The sequence below is a fragment of the Nymphalis io genome, chromosome 4, assembly GCF_905147045.1.
Source record: "Nymphalis io chromosome 4, ilAglIoxx1.1, whole genome shotgun sequence".
NCBI lineage: Eukaryota > Metazoa > Arthropoda > Insecta > Lepidoptera > Nymphalidae > Nymphalis > Nymphalis io.
This window is the reverse complement of record NC_065891.1, coordinates 2,279,065-2,303,056: the sequence shown is the minus strand read 5'-3', so window position 1 is coordinate 2,303,056 and position 23,992 is coordinate 2,279,065. Positions and strand designations below refer to the sequence as shown.

At 35.1% G+C, this 23,992-nt stretch overlaps 1 protein-coding gene across 3 annotated transcripts in view; it reads left to right on the top strand.

The window, feature by feature from the left end:
* LOC126781658 (protein kinase C-binding protein NELL1-like) overlaps nucleotides 1–23,812 on the top strand; it is a 48,161-nt gene extending 24,349 nt beyond the window's left edge. The window contains exons 2-18 of one of the 3 annotated variants that reach the window (XM_050506611.1): nucleotides 3,499–3,606; nucleotides 14,633–14,783; nucleotides 16,037–16,313; nucleotides 16,457–16,612; nucleotides 16,689–16,817; nucleotides 16,930–17,023; nucleotides 17,364–17,555; nucleotides 17,691–17,810; nucleotides 18,229–18,368; nucleotides 18,650–18,770; nucleotides 19,177–19,416; nucleotides 19,842–19,949; nucleotides 20,172–20,314; nucleotides 20,638–20,790; nucleotides 21,149–21,316; nucleotides 21,736–21,756; nucleotides 22,695–23,812. In XM_050506611.1, coding sequence (XP_050362568.1) covers nucleotides 3,499–3,606; nucleotides 14,633–14,783; nucleotides 16,037–16,313; nucleotides 16,457–16,612; nucleotides 16,689–16,817; nucleotides 16,930–17,023; nucleotides 17,364–17,555; nucleotides 17,691–17,810; nucleotides 18,229–18,368; nucleotides 18,650–18,770; nucleotides 19,177–19,416; nucleotides 19,842–19,949; nucleotides 20,172–20,314; nucleotides 20,638–20,790; nucleotides 21,149–21,316; nucleotides 21,736–21,756; nucleotides 22,695–22,802 — 2,429 coding nt within the window. In that variant the 3' untranslated portion in view covers nucleotides 22,803–23,812. Of the gene's footprint in view, nucleotides 1–3,498; nucleotides 3,607–14,632; nucleotides 14,784–16,036; nucleotides 16,314–16,456; nucleotides 16,613–16,688; nucleotides 16,818–16,929; nucleotides 17,024–17,363; nucleotides 17,556–17,690; nucleotides 17,811–18,228; nucleotides 18,369–18,649; nucleotides 18,771–19,176; nucleotides 19,417–19,841; nucleotides 19,950–20,171; nucleotides 20,315–20,637; nucleotides 20,791–21,148; nucleotides 21,317–21,735; nucleotides 21,786–22,694 lie in introns of all 3 variants that reach the window. The other 2 variants (XM_050506610.1, XM_050506612.1) reach the window with 2 other exon arrangements.
* The last annotated feature ends 180 nt before the right edge of the window (nucleotides 23,813–23,992 follow it).

Sequence of the window (23,992 nt, the reverse complement as noted above, 5' to 3'; positions counted from 1 at the left end):
AAAAAAACAATAGACCTTAGATTATTATTTAGACTAATAACAACGGCTAATCCAATTTTTATGATGAATCAATAAAAAATATCATATCAAATAGTTAATAACACTGAAATATAACTATTGTGTCACTTTAAATAGAGTTCATTTAAGTTTGTAGATCAACCAATAAAGACATAATAATGAATATAAAAACTAAACATTTTAAAAGCTCCTTTATTATTACGCGTATATTTAGAATAGGTCATAGTAGATCGAATAAAATTATTTTCTACAAATTTGTTATACCATAAATTCACGTGAAAGACAATTAACAAAAAAAATGCATTATTTAATACTACAGCTACATTACGGTTACGATACAAATTTACGATTTTCTGTTAAGACATTGTACTCATTGTTGCATACAGTACACTATGTAACAATTTACTGTATGTAACAACGCTGCTAAAAATTTAACAACTTTACAATTTAAGTTTCTTATTTATGTGACGTTTCACAAATAACGCATATATAAGGATATAAGATATAGCTAGACTAGACGATCGGCTGGACGCTAGGCGGCGGTTTACGAGGCAATCTGGAGAGTTGTATCAGTCGCGGGGGAGGCAGACAAGGCGGCGTCAGCGAGGCGCCTTGACAGGGCTGACACATCTTTAAATTAGGGTTTATTTCTTTTAGTAAGACAATAGATTTATGTAGGGTTCCGTAGGCGACTATTATAATATTTCTGTCAAGTATGTCAAGCAATCATTAAAATGTAGATAAAACTGTATAAAATTTTGTAAATGATTCACGTAAAATGTTTAGTGTATTTATAAAAATATATAATATTACGAGTATATATTTACGTCATGTATGATAAAAATTACTTAAGAAACAATGCTAAGAACTATTCTGATGAATAATTTCAATGAATATGTATAAATTATCCTAGCCACTAAAGTGTAATAAGTTATCGTGCCATTTGTCCTTACAAATTATGCAATTGGCATCTGGTCGATTAACTTTGTTTTATGGCATTCTCGCTAACATACAACACACACATACACGACGTTTCAATAATTCGTCACAAACATTGTAAATAATTTAGAAGTTTATACATGTAGTATCTTATAGTTCTTGCAACATACAAGTAAATATCTGGTGCACTGGTGATAGAGCTTTGTGTAAGCTCGTCTGGGTAGGTACCACCCACTCATCGGATATTCTACCGCAAAACAGCAGTACTTGGTATTGTTGTATTCTGGTCACACACATCTTAGTTCCCAAGGTTAGTGGCGCAATGGTGATGTAAGCGATGGTTAACATTTCTTACAATGCTAATGTCTATGGGCGTTGGTGACCCTTTACCATCAGGTGGCCCATATGCTCGTCCGCCTTCCTATTCTATAAAAAAAAACTTCGCCCATAGACAGTGCAAGAGGTATAAACAAATTATTTTCGTCTTCAATACGTGAAGGAACATATTCTAGATGGGCCCTTGTACCTGTAACGATACTGGATCAATGACCATTTAAACTGGAACACAGCGGTACGAAGTATAATTAATTCGCGGTAGGGTAAATGTTAAGTGGGTGGTATCCACCTACTGACCACCTAGACGGGCCCACTCAAAACTTTGCCATTCATATATCAATCCTAACTATTTAATTTTATATCATCATTACAATTGATTACAATATTCTTGTATAAATATACTACCAAAATAAACACTAAAATTTATTTTACACGAATCAAATAATCAACTATTTGAAAATAGAATAAGTATTTAAAAAAACCTTTGTTTAGTTGCTAGAGGTGTTAAAAATTACGCTGAATAGACGACAAGAGATCTCAACTCAAACTGTGACGGTTTTCATGCAAGTCAACTTTTTAATTGAAGTCGGGATGAAGAGCGCGCGCCGGTGGCCTTAGTGCTAATTCAGTTTTCCCTGATGACTTTTGACGAGATTAAATCTTTTTAGTGCCGAGTTTTCCAACTAGAACTGGAAGTAAAATGGTGAAATTAGTTTAGCATTTTTATACCAGATTTTTTCAGACCGAAATAGAAATTTTTTTAGAGCATACCCAGAGTGTAATATATATTTTACTTTGAAAAATAATTTCTTTCATACCTCAGTAAATATGCACAGAATGCATAACGTAGCTGTTACTATAATAACACTACATTTCTGACATAGAACAAAAGCGTTAGTATAAAAATATTTTATTCATTATGAATTCCATATTTAAATACGTCGCACATTTTTTATATGCTGAATACACAGTAAGAATGGTCGTAGCCTAGTTGAGGCTACGCCGCTACGTTGTAGCGCTACGTGACTGATTTGTACTTGATATGCTCGTTATGAAGACAATTTGCCATCCGTGATGTTAAAAAAAGCTGCTTGCATATAAAAAATTTCATATATTTAGCTAATGAGTTTATTTCTCGATTGAAAAGATAATGCAGACAAAAAGTAGCAAATTATTTACAACACTACAAAGTAAAATTATATTTCGGCAAAAATAATATGAATATGTCGGTGTTGTGAAATGTCACATGTACTCATTGAAGGATTTTCAAACAAAAATATTTTTATAATAGTTCATTATTTCATTTACTTGTTCAATTCAAAATTTTACTTTAATTTTGTAAGGTTTTAGTGAGCGAAGGCATAGGTTGTGTCTTATCGTTAGTACGTAAAAGTGACTTGATAAAAATGTTGTTGTTTTAAAGGATTTCAATAAAACCATACTATATATTTTTGGTCTCGCTATTGACTATCATAAAATATAATTAATTCGTAAAAGTAAACGCTCCACTTACAAGGTCGTCTCCGCTATAATATTTAAAGAACATTCCATCATCTTGGATCGATAGTTTATTTGTTCCAAATTTTACTAATTATAACCGTATTGATTTTGTAAAAGTAGGACGAATTTTATTGATAAGTAAGTATTCATTTGATTAACGATACAATCGTAACTTTGAATATTATGCATATAAGCACTATAATTATCGTACTGTGTCACGAGTAATTCGTTTTTATGACTTTTTTATTCGATTCTATAGACCATTCGACTGCAATAAATTCGTAAAATGTTATAACAAATTAGCTGTATTTCTGTAATGGTTTACAAGCATATTAAATCAATATTTAGTAAAACGTCATTTAATTGTTTTATATATAAACATATTCCATAAAAATATACTTTATTCGAATAAGAGCACTTGTGAATCATTTTACAAGATTAATTAAAATTAAATTTATCCTCAGTTCGGAATGTAGATTTAGATTTTAGATTAGAATTTCGTAGTGTTTTTTTGGACAAGGTATTACAAGTGAATTATTATTAATCATACATGCTAAATTTACGCTTTCTATCATCAATATAATCTTTTATCAAATAATATTAATATATTTATACAAAAGATTTCAATTCATTAATTGGCAATGTTCCATTCATCTAGAATGTTCATGTCAAAGCAAAAATAACAAGTGCTAAATGTTGTTTCAGCCACCGAGCTAGACTTGTTGGCCGCGCTGTCGTTGCACAACACGACGCGTGCTGGTCTCATCGTTGCTCCGGGAATGCAGCCGCAGCGCACCGCCTATTCCCTGCAAGGTAAGCATTGTACTGCTTACAAGAAAAATACCATTAATATTTACCTCATATAAAATATTTGAGATGGCGCAATGGTTAGAACACGTGAACTCTAACCGATGATGGTGGGTCAAACCCGAGATATTTACTTCACTTACTTTTAAAATATAGAATAGGGCAATAAATAATATAGAGCTAAGTAAGTGAATACTAAACTAGAAATAGTAATGACATTGTATTACCGTATATTTTTAACTTAATTTGAGATGTCGATACGCTAATATCATATAAGGAATAACTATTTTATAAGCGTATAAGACATTAAAATTGGCTTGATTTGTAGAGAAATAATTTATATTTAAATATATTTAGTTGACATATAAAATTAATACTATATCACGACATATATACCGCAATTCCAATAAAGTGTTTATATTGAACATTAGATACTCATGATTCCAATAAACTGCAATATGCATACTTTGGACCTTTTGTTCTAATAACAGTTATTTCTATAAAGTGTATTTTCTATATAAGTTGTGTAAATTATAAATATTATTGATTCGATGTTATTTATGTTCAGGCACTTATGGAAAAATAACAATTAATTTAATTAGTATTTTTATCTGTTTAATTATGTAGTCGACACTTACGTGTATATTAATTACACAAATATATATTACATTTGCTTATAATTTCATATTATATCATGTCAAATAACTAAAATGACGAAACATCGTTTTATGACTTATATACAACACATATTGATAAATTCGATAGATAAAGACCTATCGAACTTAATTTCGTTGGCTATTTTTACTGCTACTAAATGAAATTGTAGACAGAGACAAGTATATAAAGGTACATATCACAAAGTGTATAGTAATATAATGGATCGTAAACATTGGAAGGTGTAAGGAGCAATCCATTGCGGCTGCAATTTCACTTATTGCCTCTGTTTGTCGGCGACTGCCACGCCTCTTTACATTTTAATGTCCGAGTAATAAGTGATATGTACTTTATATAGATGTAATCTATATATATTCCGTCAATTGTAATAATAATAATAATATCCTGAGACATTTTTCACACACGGCCATCTGATCCCAAATTAAGCTTGTACAAAGCTTGTGCTATGGAAACCAGACAACTAATATGCTACATATACTATTTTTCTTTTATTTATAACTTAGATATTATTTGTATATTCGTGGGTATAATATGTTTGTTAATTGTTTGATTGAGATAAACTGTAGGGTATGCTTCCGTAACAGCCTGTGAATGTCCCACTGCTGGGCTAAAGGCCTCCTCTCCTCTTTTTGAGGAGAAGGTAAAAAAAAAAAAAAAGTAAAAAGCCGAGATGGCCCTGTGGTAAGAACGCGTGAATCTTAACCGATGATCGTGGGTTCAAACCCGGGCAAGCACCACTGAATTTTCATGTGCTTAATTTGTGATTATGATTCATCTCGTGCTTTACGGTGAAGGAAAACATCGTGAGGAAACCTGCATGTGTCTAATTTCACTGAAATTCTGCCAATTGTGAATTCTACCAACCCGCATTGGAGCAGCGTGGTGGAATAAGCTCCAAACCTTCTCCTCAAAAAGGGTATGCTTACTTGTCACAATATTAATTCATAATTAAACGCTTCATAAAATCAAAGCAGGGTAAAGAAATAAATTTAAATTTACTGAAATAGTTGCGAATCTTCTTTTTCAGTATAACGTTAGGATATTCATTCTACTCATTTTAAAATTAATACTAAAATATATATACAATGAATGTTAATATTAATATATATTCTACCTTTATCTAAATATCGTTATTTGTTATATTTTCTTCTGATGTTTCTTGAAATTCATGTTTGTTATGCAATACTAATGGCGTTCTACGATACCTTACCACTCTGCCTCAATTAGGTTTGCACAGTATTTCCGTGTTTCAAGATAAATACTGATCGCAACAAAAAATACTTATTTATTTAGACTTATTTTAGCTAGTAAATTTACTATATAATTTACAATTATATTTATACAATTGTATAATGAGTGTTCTATTTAAGTTCTATTTTTAATGTAAGTAATAAAATAACAAAACAATTAAAACTATAAGTGGATAAAGGTGTTAAGTAGTATTTTTAAAATTTTTGATTTTGTTACCTCAACATTTTAAGCCACTATACACATCGTGGTACCTTCAGCTCTAGCGTATTAAGACTACAAGAGCCATAAACGTAATGGATGAATGGTCTTGGGACACGAATAAGTAATCTACTTAAAAACCAACTTTCTAGACACCTTCTTCCACTTACTTCGATAATTTCAATACAAAATAGATTCAAACACGGATAAGCGTCATTGAATTTTTAAGTTCTTAATATATATTTAACGTATGCCCGGTCGACAAGGAAAATATCGTGAGCAAATCTGCATGTGTCGTATGAAAATTTCACTATTAATAAGCTCCAAATCTTCAATTCAAAAAGAGAAGAGATTTAGTCCAGCTTTGTAACAAGAAGCCGAGAGGGCCCAGTGGTAAGAACACGTGAATCTTAACCGATTATTGTGGGTTCAAACCCGAGCAAGCACCACTGAATTTTCATGTACTTAATTTGTGGTTATAATTCATCTCGTGCTTGACGGTAAAAGAAAACAACGTGAGGAAAACTAAATGTGTCTAATTTCATTGAAATTCTGCCGAGTTGGAGAAGCGTGATGGAATAAGCTCCAAACCTTCTTCTTAAAAAAGGGAGAAGAGGCCTTAGCTTAGCAGTGGGACATTCACAGGCTGTTACTGTACTGTACTACATTTACAGGCTACAAGTATAACACACAGTAAATAAACCATTGATTTTTATCGCTTAAATAAAGCACAATATTGCTGCAATTCGGTATTATTGTTTGAGTTATGAATCGTTTTTGTTTCCGGAATAATCGAAAGGGAGCTGACCCTTCTTTTCAATTCTTATTTTAGGAGATCATCAAAACTTTGAAAAAAGGAAATTGATTGACTTGCTTGAATAGGACGGCATGATGGGTGCTTTACGGCACGTGCCGGGATATGTTCGATGTAGAATGATAAAATAATTATTTTTGCCAAGTATCTTACATCGCTATACTAGTGTTCGTTTCCTGTTCTCATTTTACGTTATACGTGCTATTAGTCAGGGATAATATAACTATTGAATTTATTTCTAAACGTAATGTATGTTTTCCGTTTACTAGAAAAGGGTTAACCTGATTTAGATAATTTAAGTCTTATTCAATTTAAATAAGGTCCCAAGTGGTCTTGTATCTTTTTAATTTATATATAACAAACTGGTTTTTTGGTTTTCATTAATGTAATCTTTTCATGGATGGAGGAACGATATCAATAATGTATGTGTACTATGCTATATTTAAAAATGATTTTAGCAGGATATATTATAATCGAAATCGGCTTAATAGTTTTTAAATTTTAGAGCAAAGTAACTTATATTAAGGTTTAATCAAATAACGTTCAACCACTTATTGATAAAACTTTTTAATAATAACACGATGTTTAAAAACAAGTTTCAAAGTTAAGAAGAGTAAGTAAAAAGGTCGGTACGGTAATTATTCACTTCTTAGTAAATCTTCTGTTATGTTTTAAATCGGTTAAATAAAATTTACATATAAGTAATCCCGAAGCATCACTCTTAAAGGTTCTTATGCTCTCCTAGTAATTTTCTCCTCAAAGTGAGGTGATAATTACCGATATTTGTTAAATTTTACTTTTAAATTTACTACTACTCTTACTAGTATACATGTTCTTATATATATACATTTATATTGCTGTCCAGTTTAATCTTCTAGATAAAATTGATTGTAATCCTCTAGGGCTGTCCCTCGAAACAAGCCCATTATCGATGAAACGGTCGTAATCCGACCGGCAATACGCCATCCCTTACCGAGCTGCCGCAAATGATGATTAAAGCGCCGCAACCGTGGCATGACCTGAAATCTTTCACGATGGAACAGGGTTGACAATTTTACACTTACTACGTGACAATTTTAAGTAATGTGACACAATTTAAACGTTATTTTTTATTGTATTAGGTAGGTAAACTAGCAAATGGACCACCTGATGTTAAGTGGTCACCACCGCCCGTAGCCATTGGCATTGTAAAAATATTAAGAAAGTCAAGTTTGGTGGTGCATTGACGCTGTAATCCCTTACAGCGTCTTCGTCAGCGAACCACCAAACTTGAGAATTAAGATATTTTATAATTGTGCCTGTAGTTATACAAAAATACTAAGCATTGTTACTTGGCGGTTAGTAGTAGTATGTAGTGATAAAAATATGTAAGATTATTTTGAAGATGTATATATATTTATAAGAAATACAACTCACAAAAATATTATTTTATAAACTGTTGTAAATTCATCCCTGACAATAGAGTCCGAAATTTTCGCACGATTCACTTACATGTACGCAAAACGCGCCATTAAGCAAAACGCAAAGCTTGCGTAATTGTCGAAGGGTGTCTCCAAACGCCCTAATTCGTAGGGCCGGCATTATAATACTGGTGTCAAACGCGGATAGCTATTGTTCACGCGACGCCTGCTTAGAAACGGCACTGTGGAAACAGGTTGACACTAACATCGGGACCAGATATTATCTAACGAGTCACAGAGTAAGTGACTTAAATAATAATATATATAAATGTACAGTATATATATATACTGTACATTTATTAAACATATGTCTGTTGTTCATATTTTTTTTTAGTATTTCATTTTTTATGTTTTTGTTTCCGAAAGCTAATTTGGAATATGAGTGAACTGTCATCTGACATTGATATATCAACTCGGAAATGACCTTTATTTCACTTACCGAAAGTGACGTCACAGTTGAAAAGGTCAGTGGCAAAAATAAAATTAAAGCTCCTTCGCATTTTAGAACATTATGTGTCCTTTTTTAACGAAAAATACTGCTTATTTAACGAACTCTATAAAAACTGTTTCCCCTGACTGTAACCAATAAGTTTAAGCAATACGCTGTATTAAATTGACAGTAATTGACTGTGCAAATAACTTAGTTTCGTGTAATTTGCATGACTACAAAACCTTACCATCTGCGTGCTCTGTCACGAACCAGTTCGTTAATTCACTTCACGACACATGATTTCATCATAAAAAGTGATTGCTATTAAATATGAAATCAGAAAAGATGAACTCATTCTTTATCTTCATTCGGTTGTTATAATAGTTATTAATTGTTAAATAATATGCAATAATACTGAGAAAAATAGAAGTCCTTGACTTGTATCTATATTTGCTAGGTCACTATTATATTCAAGAAAATATTATTTTTGCTAACGCGTATTTGATATGTTGGGTATTTGTATGTGCTTCGATAAACAAATGAAAACATCATTAGGCTTCAAAAAGTTGAATGCGTATCATTGTTTGATTTATTATAGTTCGAACGGTTTTATGACAGACCTATCACGCCCAGATAAAGTGTCATCGCATTCAGTCGCATTAATGGCATTGAGCCTGTAAGAGACAGGCGAGAACGCCATTGTTGTGACAGACGTCGAGCCACGCTTCAGTTCTCAGAAAAATAAACAAATGGATACATTATGTATTGTAACTTCATTTAGCAATAAATTAAATTGAAATACAGCTGAAATAAGGATAAGTCGAGATGGCCCAGTGGTAAGAACGCGTGAATCTTAACCGATGAACGTGGGTTCAAACCCGGGCAAGCACCTCTGAATTTACATGTGCTTAATTTCTGTTTATAATTCATCTCGTGCTTTTCGGTGAAGGAAAACATCGTGAGGAAACCTGCATGTGTCTAATTTCATCGAAATTCTGCCACATGTTTATTCTACCAACCCGCATTGGAGCAGCGTGGTGGAATAAGCTCCAAACCTTCTCCTCAAAAAAGGGAGAGGAGGCCTTAGCCCAGCAGTGGGACATTTACAGGCTGTTACTGTACTGTTACAGCTGAAATAAACTTATACTTGTTACATATTTTTTTACCATAATGTATATAAAACTTAGCAAAATAAAATGTAGCCTTCAAAGATTTTCTAATGAGTAATATTCAGCGACGGACAATAGAAAGATGACAATGATAATGAGCATTATATATCCATGTATGTATATGAATAGGTACTAGATTCAAGGAGACAATTACCAGTCTATTATCTCTAACCCGGTATGGTAGGACATCAGACGACATTGTTTTATCCCTTGTGAGATGACTTACAAACACTTAATGTAATGCAAATGCACAAGCGTTTGTTAAATAGAATTCTTTTATCTGAAGCCCAAGAAAGTAACTATACACATTTATGGGAGCGTTGAAAATTGTATAAAAACTGAAGAATTTTACTACAATTGTAAGCAAATTATAGCCGAGGAACACTTTTATGTTGAATTAGGATAATTTAAGCCGTAATCGCTAAAGGTGATATGTTTGTCATTACATTTTTTTTCTTAAAATTAATTAATACACACGATATAATTCAGAAGTACAATATTACCACTGAAAACTAAGTTATTCTTTTAGCATTAAACCTAAACACTATCTGTTTTCGGTGTTATGATTTTCCGAGGGAATTATTGCTCGCTTGCGTCACTGAGCTGCAGTGATTTTGTTCTCTGATCCGTTATAATTCCAAAGTGAAGTCATGTGACACGCTAAAGCCTATGTCCGTTATAAATATCAAATTGAATAAACAATCTAAGATAAAGTCTGTATAAATCGTTTTAATATTATAAATAAACATACAGTCAAGTTCTGACGTAACATGTCATGAAATAAACTCAATACTCAAAAATAAATTAACAACTAAAAAAATAAAATAACTCAAACCTTTAACTCTAAACATTGGTAGGAAAAACTAAAACACGATGAGATAATTATGTTTTAAAATAACCTTAGTTTTATTTATCTTGGGTTTTTTGCTCTTTTAATAGTTTCTTTATTTTCGTTTTAACCTTTTGTAGGCTTTGGGTTCAAGCAATTCCTTATGTTTCAAAATAAAAACATTTTTTATACTTATGATGTTTAGATTTGATAAATAAATAGGTATACATTTTTGTTATAGTCATTTATGAAAACATTTTTCACAGTATTTATACTGATCACACTTGCTAAAGACGTAATCATACAAATCGTTTGTATAACCAAATGTTGATTAACTTATGCTAAGTTTTTGTAACCATTTTCGACTCACTGTACTATGTACATTTTTTAACTTGTTTATTGAGTAGATACTTTTTGAGAATTATAATTTATTTTTAGTCAATTTATTAGTTGTGCATATTACTTGATGCCTTCCCAGATTGTAAGTAAACTGGTTTTATTTTTTTATTGAAATTTTATATTTTATTGGTGGTCCAAATTAATTTTTAAAGAAAAATCACCCAAAAGGAGAATAATGTATATTTAATTTCCCATCATATCACGTGAATTTTAGTATATGTCATATATATAAGTATGTATTTATGTATTTAACTTTTTGTCTTAATTTCTTTTTTTTTTATTTTACTGAACTTCCTAATGTTGTCTCGTGGAGAATGTTTTAGCGTAAAACTTGCCTTTTGCACAATATACATTTGCTGTGCAGTAAAACGTTAAATAAATCAATAAATTAATTAATATGGAAGGAAAAATAGGACATTTGTCATACATGAAAAAGTTTTAAAGGTTTACTGCAAAAAAATTAAGCAAAAGCCAATTTCCAACATTGGCAATAGACAAATTTTACTTTTACAGTAACTTGAAATGAATACTTTTATTTTATATTATTAACTGATAAACTTATCACTGAACGACCGCTAAATAAATTCACCGCGGGGAATTATTCAGTAATGTTTACATAATCCCTTGCAAATATTTGTACACAATAAATTCTACAAGGGTGATTTAATGAAACCAAAACATTTTGGGGTTGCTTATGAAGTACAATATCACGTTATTGCTGCCACGTTACTGTATCAAATAAATCACTGCCGAAATGCAATCGCTAGTTGGAAATAAATTAATTGTACAATTTATTGCATTTTGTAAACTTAAGGATCACTGGGTCTCTATTATAATTACAGAGATTTGTCCAAGATTATGTTGAATCATATTTTAATGTTTCCGTAGTAACCAATAAACCTTTATATATTTACTTATAGATACATTTTTGCTTTAATCCCTCATAAATCATTGTCTTAAACATAATCCGAGTAATATGCGAGTAAGTAAGTATAAATTAGTAATTAAAGTAGTAAGTAAAATGCGAGTATTTGCACTTGTTAGATTTATTATAAGCAATTTGTTTTATCAAAAGTAGTTAAAATATTATATTTTTGTAAAATCTATGAACGGTTTTCGGTCTCACCGAGAGCGCACTCAAATATTTTCAGAATAAAACACGAATTACTTCGCATCCAAACGCAACCCAATTTTTTTGTACTTAGTGGTAGGGTACTACCACTCGTAATATATTCTCCCGCCAAACAACTTTGTATTGTTGTGTTCCGGTTTGTGGTCAGACACAAGGAACATAACATCTTAGTTCCCAAGGTTGGTGGCGTAATGGCGATGTAAGGGATGGTTAATATTTCTTACAGTGACAATGTGACCACTTACCATCGGGTGGCTAATTTTCCAGGAGTTACCTTTTAAAAAAATCTAACTAAAAAAATTAACCCAAACGTTTCTCAAGAAATTAAATCAATCAGATGTCATTTAAAATGCTTTATCAAAGGCCACAATACGCGAAGACCTTATCTTTTTTTTTCTATTATGGAGGCTCTAATAGCTTTTTAAAATCAATTTAGGGAGAGGGTAATATGAAAGGGAAGATGCGGTGATTTATCTGTCATTTAGCCGCAAATTCGATCCAACTAGACGTCTTTTTATCCTTGTAGCGTGTAAGAATAATATAGTCTTAAGGCGGTCAATTTAAAAAATAAAATACCAATATCTTTTTAAAAACAATTTTGATGTACGATGTGTAATGATTGCTAACGTTTCACTTAATTATTTTAGTTTTTTTCAAAAAATATTCTACAAATTCTGTATATACTTTATGATCTATTTAACTTATACGGGTGATCATTTTTTTAATTGTGACTTACTTTTTTTTTCATACGGCTTAGACCAATGGAAGCAGTGATTCCTGCGAACGGCTTAGGTGTATAATTTATGTGAATTGGCTGAAATATGACGATGGATATTGAAGATGTCGGTAAAAATCACGCCGACTTTACTGGCGTGCGCCACGTAAACCAATAGAGTTATATGTATAATATTATGTTACATTATTTAATTCGTGCGGAGCCGGGATGGGTAGCTAGTATATTATAGCTTACTAAGAACTGCAGCTGCATCCTTACTTGCCTAATTGTAGACGCGTGATATGTGGTCTTACGTTTACTTTTGCTTAAGAATGACGGCAATGGTAATAAGTAATGTATTTTTTTTACTAAAACTATATTATACGAAATTCAATTTAATCCACTTAGAATGGTGTATCACACAAATATAACCCATGATATTTGTTGCAGATATCACATAAATGTTCTGGTTTTGTAGGGAAGTATTAGTGGCAAGTGGTCTTAAAATTTCATGTAATATGGAATATTGCTTAGCTATATTCTAAGAGGTCAATGCACTATCGAGGAAGTAAAGAACATTTTGCTCTTCCACGGATGCATTCGACTGCAGTCAAACTTTGCTTTGGGAATTGATTTATTTTTGAAGTTTTAATGGTATTTTGTTGAGTAAGTTATATGACCGTATTTTATTTACTGTAAGGAATGATAAATATTATGCTTTGATGTATTTTCTATCAGCAATTAGTGATTAAATGTGTCAGAAGTTATTTGATGCTTCAACAATTATGTTGAATAACAATACACTTTTTGTTGGAAGCCTCAATTTTATCTTATCTACCCTCTTCTAATACAAGGGTAACTTTTTTAATTAAAATTTCTTTGTAGTAATTAAGGACATTTCCTTCACAATCTGAATCCCCTGTCATTCCCCTGCCACGCCATTAACCCCCCGTGGGCCCTAACACGTCATCCACGTGCGATTCGCACGATTATTTCGTCATTCAGTTCCCCTTCAAAATCTTTTCATTGCGCACTTCTTTATATATTTTTTATTTGTATCATATTGTTTGTTTTGCATTGATTCTTTGCATTATTAATATGTTTTTGATTTTATTAAAACTTTTTAATACCGGCAGTATAACTTCAGTAATGTGTTCAAAAGCTACTAAAACTTAGTTAGTATTAGAAGTTGGCATGTTGCCAGCAGGTTGCGAGTATATCTAACCCCGCGTTCATAGACTTAGAAATCACAGAATATACGTAACAACTGATTTTATCAAAATTTATTACACCGCATAACCTTTCTTAATGAGGTCGTACGTAAAGGTATTTCTTTCGAATATCTGTTTTATTTATTAAAGGTAGCAAACTAAATATTAAATAATAACCTAGAGAGTAATTTATTTAGTAATATTTATCTCTGTGATATCGTCTATTTTCTATTACATAATCTAACTGGATTATAATTAAAGCTGAAAGTTAGCTTAACTGAAGTTTCCATTTAAAAAAACATAATTTGATATTTATGTTTCTTTGCGTTAGATCAACGCAAACTTAATATTTTATTAAAGCTCAACTCCTTTATGGCACAGTAAGCCTTAGAAAAGTTTGTTAGTAATAAGATCGCAATGTGTGCTTCCGTTAATTTTATCTATCTTAATAACTATGTACATAAGATCGATGAAACGTTTATTAGTGATCATGTAACTTCTAAACGCCTCGATCGAATGAGGCTATATCCACATTGTGTTGTCAAAACGATGGTTCATAAATACACTAGGATCCTATATATATATTTATATATAGTCATGGTATGAGTAACAAATGTTATATTATCAGCGGTATTTTCGAATTATTAATAATCTTTTTCATTCGTCCGTAACAACAATGTTTTTTTTTTATTATTTGTGGTGCTCAATAAATTACCTGTATATTTAATTTTATTACTCTATTTATTCAGGGGAGTCGCGGTCGCTGCAGGTTGAGGGCGAGGCGTTTGAGCGTGCAGCAGAATTGTTACGCCGCTCACCAGAGTTTACACTGCTTGCTACCCTGCGACAGGAGCCCGCTAACTCTGGCACAATACTCTCCTTCTCACACGGCTACAACAGGTACTAAATATAAATGTCACAAGATCCAATACATAATTATGTATACATTTTATTTTATTTAAAATAAAATTATATGTACCAGTTGTTGTTAATTATTTGGATCTTGTAGGCATACATACAGAGTTATTTTTAGGGAAAATATTGAGCTACTTTTCAAAATAACATGTCTTCATTGCATGAACTATCTGTTTCAATGTTTAGAACGTTAGTATCTACAATTTATAATGCCAAATAACCTACAATGTACAAGATATATACAGACTTGATCATTACATACATTCATATTAACAAATTATTGCTAAAATGAATAAAGCAATTATACATTAAATATATTTTTCTAATAAAAATCCGGTTTGATGTCGGGTAGAAAATCAGGATGAACAGCCGGCGTGACCGACAGCCTTCCAGTGTGTGCACCCCGGCCAGCTTCGGAGTTCAACAATGTTCACCGGTAAGTTCTAGATCTCAACATCGCTGCGCGCGCACGAATGTTGCCTCTCGGCACTATTCGTGCGCGCGCATAGGGGAGAATCATGTATCTTGGAATGTCCTGTGCCTCGGAATGCCCTCCTCGATCCAACCTATTTGCGCTCACTGTGACCTATGCATGGCCGTATGTGTGCGCGGGCGAGTCGACTTGCATGCGTCCACTGTGCCTACTCCGCCGTCGTCCGTCTTGTGTTCTGTGTCTTGACGTGTTTTGTTCTATAACTGTCTAACCGTCTCCTTATGATCCGTCTTTTAATGTTTACCTTGATGTTGTTGTTAGTCGTACAGTTAAGGGCCCGTGTCCGCTTTAATTATTTCTGTCGGGCTCCGCACTTGCATTCCAAGCGACATGGGAATCAGTAATTGTGCATTTAATTCGCCACTGATAACCGGGTTCGTCACTCAGATTGGAAGAATCAACCGGCCGGATAAACGACGAACGGCGCCGAATCTCCCTCAAGTATTTCTGTCTGCGATCGAACATCGCAAATCGCGTTCTCCCTATGGCTTTCCATCAGACACCAAATACGCATATCGACACCGAACGCGATTCGTTCCGAGGTACATGGTCCCCTTCCTGAGCGAGCGATATTGAGATGTAGAGCGAGCCGAGGTCCGCTCGAAGCCTGTCCCACCCCGTCTGCCGTCCGAGTATATGTGTTGTTTGTTTACGTGTACCTCGGAACAGTTCGCTCGGAGGGAGGTTCCGAGAGCGCGGCGACGGGTTTGAATACTTAGTACCTATGGGGTTGTGCGATGCGCAGGTACTTGGAGCTGCAATCGAGCGGACGGCGAGATGAGGTGCGGTTGCACTATGTGGCAGCTGGGAGTGCGACAGCTCGAGTAGAAACATTCCCCTATCGATTGGCGGACGGGGCTTGGCACCGCGTAGCGCTGGCTGTGTCTGGTGCACAGGCGACGTTACTCGTAGACTGCCACCCGCTCTATCGTCGTCTCATACCGCCACCCGATCGGAATTTCACCCAGCCTCAGCTCTCGTTGTGGGTTGGACAGAGAAATAGCAAGCATTCGTTATTTAAGGTAAGTCAAAAATGTTGAAAGTTATTTGTATATTTTTTCTTGTAATTAAGAAAACATTAATAGTTAGAAATAAATATTAAAGTTAAGAATAATTTTATTTATTTCTAATGAATACAGAAAATCTTAATGAATATTTCTTTTAGGGAACTATTCAAGAGGTAAGACTCGTGAGCGGGCCTCACGGCTACCTGGTACAGTGCCCGGGGCTGGACTCCGAATGCCCTACTTGTGGGCAATTTGCATTACTTCAGGCCACCGTACAGGAATTGACATTGCATATCCATGACCTTTCACATAAGGTAAATTTAAATGCTGTTTGAACCAAAAAAGTTCATTATTCTGTAGTGCTGCTATTTATTTTTTGACATATTCTAGTTGATGGGTGCCGAAGCACGGCTTGCGCGGCTGGAACAGTGTGACTGTCAAAAGTCATGCTACTCCAACGGCACAGTGCATGCTGACGGAGCCACTTGGCAAAAAGACTGCAATCGTTGCTCCTGCGTGGTAATATACTATGCTAAAAGACTAGCTTAAATGAAACAATTTTTATTTTGTACTGTAATTTAAAAGTTTCTATAATTTTTACTTATTTTAATATATTATTTTTTTATTATAGCATGGTGAGATTACGTGCAGGCCAGTAGAGTGCGATAGAGCAGAATGTAAAAATCCAGTATTACATCCAGGAGAATGTTGTCCTACTTGCCTTAGTAAGTTATTTTTAGTTTAAAGTGAATATTATTGAGTTGTTTTTCATTAATCTTTATAATTATATTTAATAATAATAAAGCAGTTCATACTTAACTCTGTACGTTATACTTTTATTTTATCTTAAAATTTAAACAAATCATAACTAGATCAAGATTATATTTTTTTAGTTCTACAGCCATCCATTTTAAGTTAATTTAAATCAAAAGTATCGTGAAGTCCGAATCATCAATGTACAGTGAATTTGTAATTTTTAAAAGACTAAATATAAAAAATATGACAATAGTTTACTATTGTCATATTTTTTATTTTACTATATTGTTTATTTTTCTTATATTCCAGGACAATGTTTACTAAAAGGCACGCTCTACGAGCACGGCGAAAGATTCGCACCGAAGGAATGTGCGGAGTGTGTGTGTCACGATGGTAATATGCAGTGCACACGCGTCGATCCCGAAACTGCCTGCCCAACATTGCCTTGCGACGCCCCCGATCAATTCACCGTGCCCGGAGAATGTTGTAAATTTTGTCCAGGTAAAACCATCTAAGACTTGATATTTGTACTCTTGTAACATTTGTTTCCTTTAAAGAATTATATTGACTGTCGTACATTGTATGGACTATTATCGTATCGTATTATCGTAATCGATGATTTATTTTTGATTTTAGGAGTTGACTACTGCAGTATGGGTCATTCGTGTGACGAGAATGCGACATGTATGAATCTCAATACAAAGTACACTTGTAAGTGCAACCAAGGTTTTCAAGGAGACGGAATAACGTGTGAAGGTATGTAACCAAATCCAAACCCCTATTTTACTTATAAATTTATGTTTGTTGGATTTATATTATATTTTGAGAGATCTTCCATTATTCTGAGCTTTCTTGGCTGTTCTTCCTTTTGCGAACCGGTAATAGTTTCTAATTTGACAATCAATAAATAGGTGCAATGCTTCTATACTGGATAAATTATTCTCATTTGACTTAATTCGATTATCAATTATTTGGTGAGTAGTTCATTTGTCTGGATATCCAGACGTTTCAGATGTAATTGCCAAGTCGTCGTGATCGGAGAATGAGTGTGAGGAAATAGAAACACTTGTCTATTATATGTATATCCTGATAGTTGGTTAGTCTTTGAGCTTAGACGTTGTGGCCGTATTTAACCGAGCATTATAATCAATAACTGTTTGTTACTCTGTTTAAGATGTGGATGAATGTCAAGCAGCGGGCGGGCTGTACGGTCACCACTGTCACTCTAACACGCGGTGCGTCAACGTTGTGGGAAGCTACGTCTGTCAGTGTCTGCCTGGATACACGAGACGAGATAAATTTAACTGCATTGAGGTATTGTTTCCAGTTAAATTACTATCAACTCATCAACATTAATTCGAATAAACTTTTTTTTATATTTATTAATAAGGCATCAAAATACAACAATTTGATTAACAATGAATTTGATAACAAAAAAAAACGTTATCGATAGGATTTCATGTGAATTTTCCCATGAGAAAAATACTAAGACGAACACGTAGTGAAAAAGTAATTACATTTATTAAATATTACTTTACAATAACATAACAATTATTAAGTTTAATACATATTGTATTAAATGTTTTTATCGCCAGGTGGACGAGTGCGCGAGCGAGACTCACGGTTGTCATGCGCACGCGCAATGCAGCAATACGCCTGGCTCATATTCCTGTCGCTGCAGCGACGGATACTCCGGCGATGGGCACACTTGCACGCGTAAGTATCACATTTATAAGACCCCGTTGTGTTAAATGTTTAGTTCGTAATGTAAATTTTCCGAGAAGAACAAAAAGTACTAAGTGCATGTACCATTTTATGACGAAAAATATCTAATTTTTACTCAAATAACAAAATAATATAACTAAATATATAATACTCTAATCGTGTACTTCTTATGAAATTTTAAGAGTTAGGTTCTTAATTCTAAAAAAAAAAAATTAAATGCAAATACTATATTTCTACCATTAGACCTTCTAAATTCAAGCATAACGTCAAGATAGACAGACAAAGAAGAAAAACATACTCGTTTAATCAAAAGCTGTGTACTGGATTCTAGAAATATCGTTTATTACTTTTACAAAAATATAAATATTTAAAATATTGAAAAAAAAAATGATTTCAGCAATTTGCACGGGCGGCTGTTTGAACGGCGGAGTGTGCGCGTCACCCGAGCATTGCTCGTGTGCGCGCGGCTTCGGGGGCTCGCGCTGCGAGCGGGACGTGGACGAGTGCGACGCGCTCGCGCATCCCGCCGCCCGCGCGCCCTGCGTGCCGCGCGCGCTCTGTGTCAACACGCCCGGCTCCTACTACTGCGTGTGTAGAGACGGATACAGGCGGGATCCACACCGCGATCATTGTGAAGGTACGGAAGATATACTTTATCATAACTCAACACTTATGCCATGTCATAGTCATAGCATTTTGTATTTTTGTTTTTTTTTTATAGAATAGGAAGGCGGACGAGCATATGGGCCACCTGATGGTAAGTGGTCACCAAACGCCCTTAGACATTGGCATTGTAAGAAATGTCTACCATCGCTTACATAGCCAATGCGCCACCAACTTTGGGAACTAAGATTTTTTGTTCCATGTGCCTGTAATTACACTGGCTCACTCACCCTTTAAACCGGAACACAACAATATCAAGTATTGCTGTTTTGTGGTAGAATATCTGATGAGTGGGTGGTACCTACCCAGATGAGCTTGCACAAAGCCCTACACCAGTGTATCCTTTTATAGTATATGAAGCCAAATTTCCTATTTTTCACAAGCTAAATGTGTTTTCAGACGTAGATGAGTGCACAGAAGGCTTCCACACATGTCACCCGAGCGCGCGCTGTGTGAATACTGACGGTAGTTTCAGATGCGAGTGCGACACGCAGGAATGTGAACTTAGTACGTTCCCTTATTTATAATTGAAATTAACTACCAATGTATAAAATGATATGTTAAGTATATACATAATAATTATTTATAAAGAAATAGTAATCAGTTATAAAAGTTAAATAACTCTTCAACTTATAATAACTATTATTTTATTTATTATATTTATATTATATTATTGAATTGTATAATGGTGTGTTGCTATTCGTATTATATATTAACCGGTTTACGTAGGTTGCTCATGGCAAGGGCAGATCCTGTCTGATGGCGCTCAGTGGGCGGAGGCGGGCGGCTGCCGCGCGTGTGTTTGCACGGCCGGCGTCGCTACCTGTGTGAGGGCGCCCTGCACCTGCGATAGAGATAATACCTCGCTTACGGTGAGATTAGTTATGCCCTTCATGGGCTAATATTTTATGTCACCAGAAGAAAGATAAACGGTTATGCGTCGTTTTAGTTTTAATGGATGTTACTGAAGAAATGGCATGTTAATAGAAGTATTGCCTATACAGCTTACAAAGAAAAGCAAATTAGTTTTACTATTTCGGTTAGAAGTTTATTGTTTTTTTGTTTAACTAGAGAGTTTATGTTTTTGAAATCAGCTAAATTAAATTTAACACTGACAAATTACAATAAACTGATTGAGACCATTTTTTTTTTATTTACAGAAAATAATTTTATCATTATGTATTCCAATTTCTAGATCCAAAGCACAGCATCGTCACTCGCACTGGCGCCAGCCTCGTGCTGTCCTCATTGCGAGGCACGCTTCCACTGTCGTCACCAGGAGATGCACCACGTCACCTTCCGAAGCGGCGAGCGCTGGCTTTATCAGTGCCAGATCTGTGAATGTCTCGTAAGTCGATCGCACTTCCTGTCTCTGTAATGAACGTTAAATTTGCCAGTGTACTTGTACAATGGACATAACTTCTTAGTTCACAATGTTGGTAAGGTATTGGCTATGTAAGAAATATTCAATATTTCTTATTGCATAAACGTTTATGTGGTAATCACTTATCTATCATCAGACGGTCCATTTGCCTGTTTGCCAACCTATTTTGAACAATAAAAAAGTAAAACTTACGATTTTCAACAAAATTTGAACAATTCAAACGCTTACTTTTAATCTAAGCTACGAATCATCGAAATACTCGGTTTTATTTAAAGTAAAGAATTTATAAAAACACAAACGAAATCTATGATTGAATTTACAGCTGGGAGAGGTGGACTGCTGGGAGCCCGAGTGCGAGGAGGGTGCGGGCTGCTGCGCGAGCGGAGTGGGTGGCGCGGGTGTGGAGGGCGCGGGGGGCGCGGGTGAGTGGCGCGCGCCGCACCGCCTCGAGCTCGCGGGCTGCGCGCCGCCGCACTGCCCCACCTGCCAAGTACGTACCGCCTGCGCGCACATTGTGACGCTTCAGCACGACGAACTATGATCTTAAGCTTTACCCTAATATTAAAAATACTCGTTAGCGTTGACACATGTCATAAATTGATCTTATCCTACATTTTCTATATTAACCCAATAAATAATCGGAAGTCATTACTGGCTCTATTGTCAATCTTAGCACGTCGACTTTTAAGAACAGTTTATTCAGATTTAACTGTTTTAAATAAAGCTCTTTTCTAGAAAACTGGTAAGTAAATGCTTCATGACGCATTGCGAGCATTTCTTCAGGTATCGTTTGAGATTGAAATCGCTTGCTATATCAATTTTCGCTTACGTGATAACATTGTGACTAACCGAGCTTCGGCCAAGTTCGCTTGGTCGGTGTAAAGTGAAGACGGTTTCCGCTTGTTGCAGGGCGGGCAGTGTGCTACTTTGGTGAGCAATCTCGCGTGTTGTGTGCATCGGTAACCATCCCCACTCTTCTTACTCATTCATACATATGCTATATTAACATGTTTTATTTGTGCTTATACCTTCGACTTAGTAACTTAGCCATCGCACCCGTAAGAGTTAAAAACAAGGGATTGTTTGTTTTAGAATAATCTTTAAATTAGTGAAAACGTAATTAAAATATTTTACGACCTGACATTAAAGTTGCATATAAACGGTCGTAATCACTAAATCGAAGGTAGTTCGTATAACTCATTTTACGTTGCATGCCATATCAAGCTCTTACTACCCATTGCGCATGGTGATTTTTGTCAATATTTTTGTCAATTACTTCCATAAAATTTTGACATAGCATGATAATATTTTTTGTGTCTTTTTTTTCATTATGGTCTAAATTAAATCGTTATATTCAATTTTACATCACTATGCATAACTTTTCTCTTTAAATGTGGTTCCTTTGTTAAATGTAAAAGTTATTAGATAATTCTGTTAATTAATCAGAGTATGTTGTGAATTATATTACATTAGATAAACTTTTATAATAGTTTAAAGCTTTTAAAACTCTCCTACTAACGCATAACGAAGATTTTATTATTTGAAGTAGACATATTTAGCTAATAATGTTACAATTAATCACAATAAGTATTTGGATTAATCAAAAACATCATCATTCCCAGTAGATAATTAAAGTAAAATAGCTTTCGATAGTTCTCTCCCTAAACATTAGTAGCTCCACACTTTGTAAGTTTAGGCGTATTAAAAAAATAGACTAGTTTATATACTAAACGGAGTATATTTTTATTAATCTTCGTAATACGTTGGTTCGAAATCCGTCGCTAACTCGTTTGACGACCTCCCCCGGGAGTGTCGCGGGCATAAGTCGTGCTTGTGTGACGTATTCCGAGCGGTGTGTGGTTACGCAGAGCGCGGCGAGACGTGGCGGCGGCGCTGGCGCTGGCGGCGCTGTGGTGGGGCCGCGCGCCTCACCCGCACCGCAAGCACCGCGGCGCGCGGCGCTAGAGCCGCCCTGAGCGACGCACGCACACCCTATTTATTCTAGATAGACCTAATGTTAACCAATTGACGCGGGCGCGCCCCGCTCCCGGCCTTAACTGAGCGAGCGGCGCGTCCGCGCCCGCCGCCCGGAGCCGCGTGCCGCTCGATCGCGTCGAACGTTTATCCTCGTTATAGCAATATTATAGTTATCGTTTAGGTAGGATTATAGAAGCGTGCCGCGAAACATAATGCCTTTTAGTGCAACCGATCGATGCGTCGAGTGGCGCGCGTCCCCGGGTGGGCGACGGAGCGCGCACGTCGCCTCCGGCGTCGACGGCGCGTGACCTTCGCCGCCCGCTCGCGGCGAACTCGCTCCGCTGTCGGCGCTTCCGTCGCCTCGGTCCGCCGCGACGTGTGAATGTGTGTGACGCTGCAGCGCTCGAAGGGAGTGGAAGTATTGCGGCGGGCCGACGCTTAGAAGCCTGCGCCCTCGAACTCCGCGCTTCGCCCCCGCCGCATCTGTAATCTTCGAATTCTAAATTATTGAATACGATCGCTTATAATTATTATCTTAGACTTGTACTATGTAGCTATTGTTGTGAATATGAGTATAGCATCGCCTTGCCCGGGGCGAAGCCGCGAGCGGGGGTGCGGTGCGGTGGGTGAGGGGGAACGTACGGGCGACGGGGCGTCTTTCAATTGCGGCCTAATGTTCCAAACTTCGATAGTCCTGTAGATATTAAGTTCCTGGGGAGGCACGCCGCCGCCCGAGCGTTCTCGCCCCTGTTGTACGAATTTTTTCATAATATATTATAGTTTTGTTTGTCTTTATATAGGGATCGTTTTCATAAATATTTTGAAGATAACCAAAAATAGGTACCAAATATAGAAAAGATATAATTGTTTCCTAATTTCATAAAGCATTTTAATGCTTGCATGTTGTATTGTGTTCAAAAAATAATAATTAAAAAGATATCCTTATTATTTCGTTTTAATAGTGTACCCACCCTGTAAGTTAAGTTAGAGCAAATTGTTACAATATCAATTATCTGGTCAATAAAATAAAATGTATGACAATAAACATTTATTTATTTCCAATACAGCAAATTTTTTTTCAGCAAGAGCACGTGTTTCCCGACACATGTTTTATACCCCAAAAACAATATGATATAATGACGAAACATTTATTTTAGACGAATTAAACAAATAAAAGCCAAATCAAATA